Genomic DNA, 3,751 nt, shown 5'->3' with positions numbered 1-3,751 from the left:
TATAAAATATATATATATACCTACATAATATTCATATATATTATATATATATATATATATATATATATATATATATATATATATATATATATGCATATATATATTATATATAATATATATATATATATATATATATATATATATATATACTATATACATATATACACATATACACAAAGACACACACACACACATAGACGGAAAGACTGAAAGAAGCACATTGAGGAAGCACTTGGGAGAATCGGCTAAGGAAAAATAAGAAATAAGTTCCTGGTGTGAGAGAGAGGGTGTGAAAGGGAGGAGAAGAGGAGGGGAGGGTGAGGAAGAAGGGAGAATGAGAAGAAAATAAGAAGGAAGGGAAGACGAGGGAAAGGAGAGAGAGGGGAAAGAAGGGACGGGGAGGGGAGGGGATAGAGGGGAGGAGGGGAGGACATTCGAATGGGAGGGTAAATAAAGGGGAAGGAAGAGGGGAGGAAGGGAGGGGAGAAGAGGGAGAGGGGGAGGAAAAGGAGGAGGAGGAGAAGGAGGAAGAGGAGGAGGAGGGGGGGAGGTAAAGAGATAGACTGAGATGGGAGAGCGAGAGGGGAGAAGAGGGAGGGGTGGAATTATGGTAGATGGGAAGATGGGAAGAGGAGGAGGGGATAATGGAGGGATGTGGAAAGATAAGGAGAAGAAGAGAATAAGGGAAGGATAGGATGAGAGGAAGAGAAAATAATCGGAAAGAAAGGGAGAAAACGGGAGAAAGGGAGAGAAGAAAAGATGAAGGAAGGAGAGGAGAAGGGATGAACGAAGGAAGAGGAGAGAAGAAGGAGAAGTAAGGGGAAGGGGAAAGCAAGGGGAAGGAGAAAAAAAGGAGGAGGAGGAGGGAGAGAGAGGAGGAAAGGAGAAGTGGAGGGAAGAATAAAAAGGGAAGTAAGGAAGGAGAAGAAGAAAGAGAAGGAAGGTTAGAGAGAGATAGAAGAAGGAGGAAGGAGAGGAAAGAAAGGAGAAAAGAGGGAAGAGAAGTGGAAGAATGGAAGAAAGGGGAGAAGAGGAGGGGAGGAAGATAGGTGGATAGAGGGAAGGAAGGAAGGAAGGAGGAGGGAGGGGAAGGTAGGAGGGAAGAAGGAGAAAAGGAGAGAGGTGAGGAGGAGGGCGGAAGGGGAGGTAAGAGGAAAGAAGGAAGGAAGAAGGGAGGAGGAGGGAGGGGAAGATGAGAGGGGAGAAGGAAGGAAGGAGGGAGGAGGAGGGAGGGGAAGATAGGAGGGGAGAAGGAAAAAAATGAGAGAGGGTGAGGAGAGCGGGGAGAAAGATAAGAGGGGAGAAGGAAGAGGAGGGAGGGGAAGATAGGAGGGGCGAAGGAAGGAGAGAGGGAGAGGGGGAGGCGAAGGGGGAGGAAGGTAACAGGGGAGAAGGAAGGAGGGAGGGGAAGATAGGAGGGGCGAAGGAAGGAGAAAGGGAGAGGGGGAGAGGGGGGGAGGCGAAGGGGGAAGACTGGGTGGGCTGTGTGTACCTTAGGCTGATAAGGGTTATCTGACACGTCACAACATAGGGGACCAGAGCGCCGATTCCCACACTTTACGTTACCTTAAAATTATCGTTATTTTATTAGAGTTTATTTAGTGCTTATATTCTCTTCCATTCTTTATTTCTTTTATTTTTTCAAAAAATACGCTGCCTTATGACGTCATCAAGGTGTCCTTACGTCATCGAAATATTCTTTGGTTTTGAGTATTCATTTATTTATTTGTTTCTTCTTCACATCAACTCTTGAGGCTACAGAGCGCACATTATTCACATGCATATATATCCATACATATGGATATATATATATATATATATATATATATATATATATATATATATATATATATATATATATATACATATATATATATATATAGTCGTGTATACGGATATGCATACTATCTCTTCTATTTTGATGTATCTCTTTATCAATTCGTATTTCTTCCTTTGTTTATTTTCGGAACGTTTTAATTATTTATAGCATTTTTTTTCCCTCCTATCACTGTTTACTCTATGACTGTTTTGGTTACCATGGATACTGTCTAGCCGCTTTTAGATCTCTGGATACAGAAGATTTACCGGTATGTCTTTGATAAACAAAACAAGAAAAAAAAGACTTATGCATATGATCCTTTTACAAAAAAAAAAAGAAAAAAAAAAAAAATTAAAAGCTCTCTCACCAGAAATGATAATAAATAATAAGGGTTATCTGATGATATAAAAATGATAGGGAAGGTTGTGTATTAACGATATATTCACGAACCATTTTCCGAAACAATAACAAACATGCACACACACACACACACACACACACAGACACACACACACACACACACACACACTCACACGCGCACGTAAACACAGACACACACACACAACACAACACAACACACACACACACACACACAGCCCACAAAGGCACACACACACACACACACACCACAACCCACACACACACACACACACAACAAACAAAACAAACAAACACACACTACCCCCAAAACAAAAGAACAAAAGCACACCATCATTCCCATCGTTTGTGTGTTTGTTCATATTGATAACGGGTGTGAAAATGCACAATCATGCTCTTATGAAACGATTTTTGTTTTTTGTTTTTGTTTTTTTTTGTTATATCTCGAGCAGAGTCGATAAAAAAAAGGTAGATAGAGATTATGCAAGTATATGGGATTATTTGGTGATAAGAATAAAAGATTAAATAAACGGATGGACCGAATGCATAAACACGCGAGGAGAACGAACGAGATAGATAGATAGATAGATGGATAGATGGAAAGAGAGAGAGAGAGAGAGAGAGAGAGAGAGAGAGAGAGAGAGAGAGAGAGAGAGAGAGAGAGAGAGAGAGAGAGAGAGAGAGAGAGAGAGAGAGAGAGAGAGAGAGAGAGAGAGAGAGAGAGAGAGAGAGAGAGAGAGAGAGAGAGAGAGAGAGAGAGAGAGAGAGAGAGAGAGAGAGAGAGACGAAGATAATGAAGAAGATGAAAAAGAAGAAGAGGAGAAGAGGAAGAAGAAAATGAGAGGAAATAAGAAAAAACAAGAATAAATGAGGAAAAGAATAAGAAGAATTAGAAGAGGAAAGAAGAAAAAGAAGAAAGAAAAAAAAGAAAAAAAAGACTAAGACTAGAAACAACGCCAATAATAATAATGATAATATTAAAGATAACAATAAGAATACAATAATAATAATAACAAAATAATGATAATGATAATAATAATAACAACGATAACAATAAGAATACGATAATGATAATAATAATAATAATAATAACAATGATAACAATAAGAATACGATAATGATAACGATAATAATGATAGTAATAATAATAATAACAATAAGAAGACAATAATCATAATAATACCAACAAGCTTCCTTACCTGTGAAAAGAGTACCCGCGGTTTTCTCTTCGTCTTTGGCTTGTGTCCGTCTGAGCTTTTGTTCTTGTCTCCGTTGTGACCTTCTGGGGAGGAAGAAAGAGGAGTGACAACGTGTGTAATGATTATTGACATTGCGATTAATTGTTGGTTGTAATTATTAGGTCGATTTGGTTTACGCGGATCGGGATGTGCATTGCTTGGTAAATGATTTGGTTTTAGTAATGATAAATGTTTGAAATAGGAAGTTCTGAAGATGTAAAAAAATAGGTAGTTCTCACATACACGCACGTACGCAGACACAAACAAACACACACACAGACACACACACACAAACAAACACACACACAAACACACA

General features: G+C 39.0%; 1 protein-coding gene across 1 annotated transcript in view; it reads right to left on the bottom strand.

Moving 5' to 3' along the window:
* Positions 1-3,528, bottom strand: part of LOC122259022 (thyroid transcription factor 1) — an 8,179-nt gene extending 4,651 nt beyond the window's left edge. The window contains exon 1 of the mRNA XM_086547156.1: positions 3,397-3,528. Coding sequence (XP_086403282.1) covers positions 3,397-3,528 — 132 coding nt within the window. The remainder of the gene's footprint in view (positions 1-3,396) is intronic.
* Positions 3,529-3,751: the final 223 nt, after the last annotated feature.

Source organism: Penaeus japonicus, unplaced genomic scaffold (assembly GCF_977035675.1).
Source record: "Penaeus japonicus unplaced genomic scaffold, GWHDUDI00000001_assembly GWHDUDI00000019, whole genome shotgun sequence".
Lineage (NCBI taxonomy): Eukaryota > Metazoa > Arthropoda > Malacostraca > Decapoda > Penaeidae > Penaeus > Penaeus japonicus.
The sequence above is the reverse complement of the archived record's forward strand: the minus strand, read 5'-3'. Positions and strand labels throughout refer to the sequence as shown.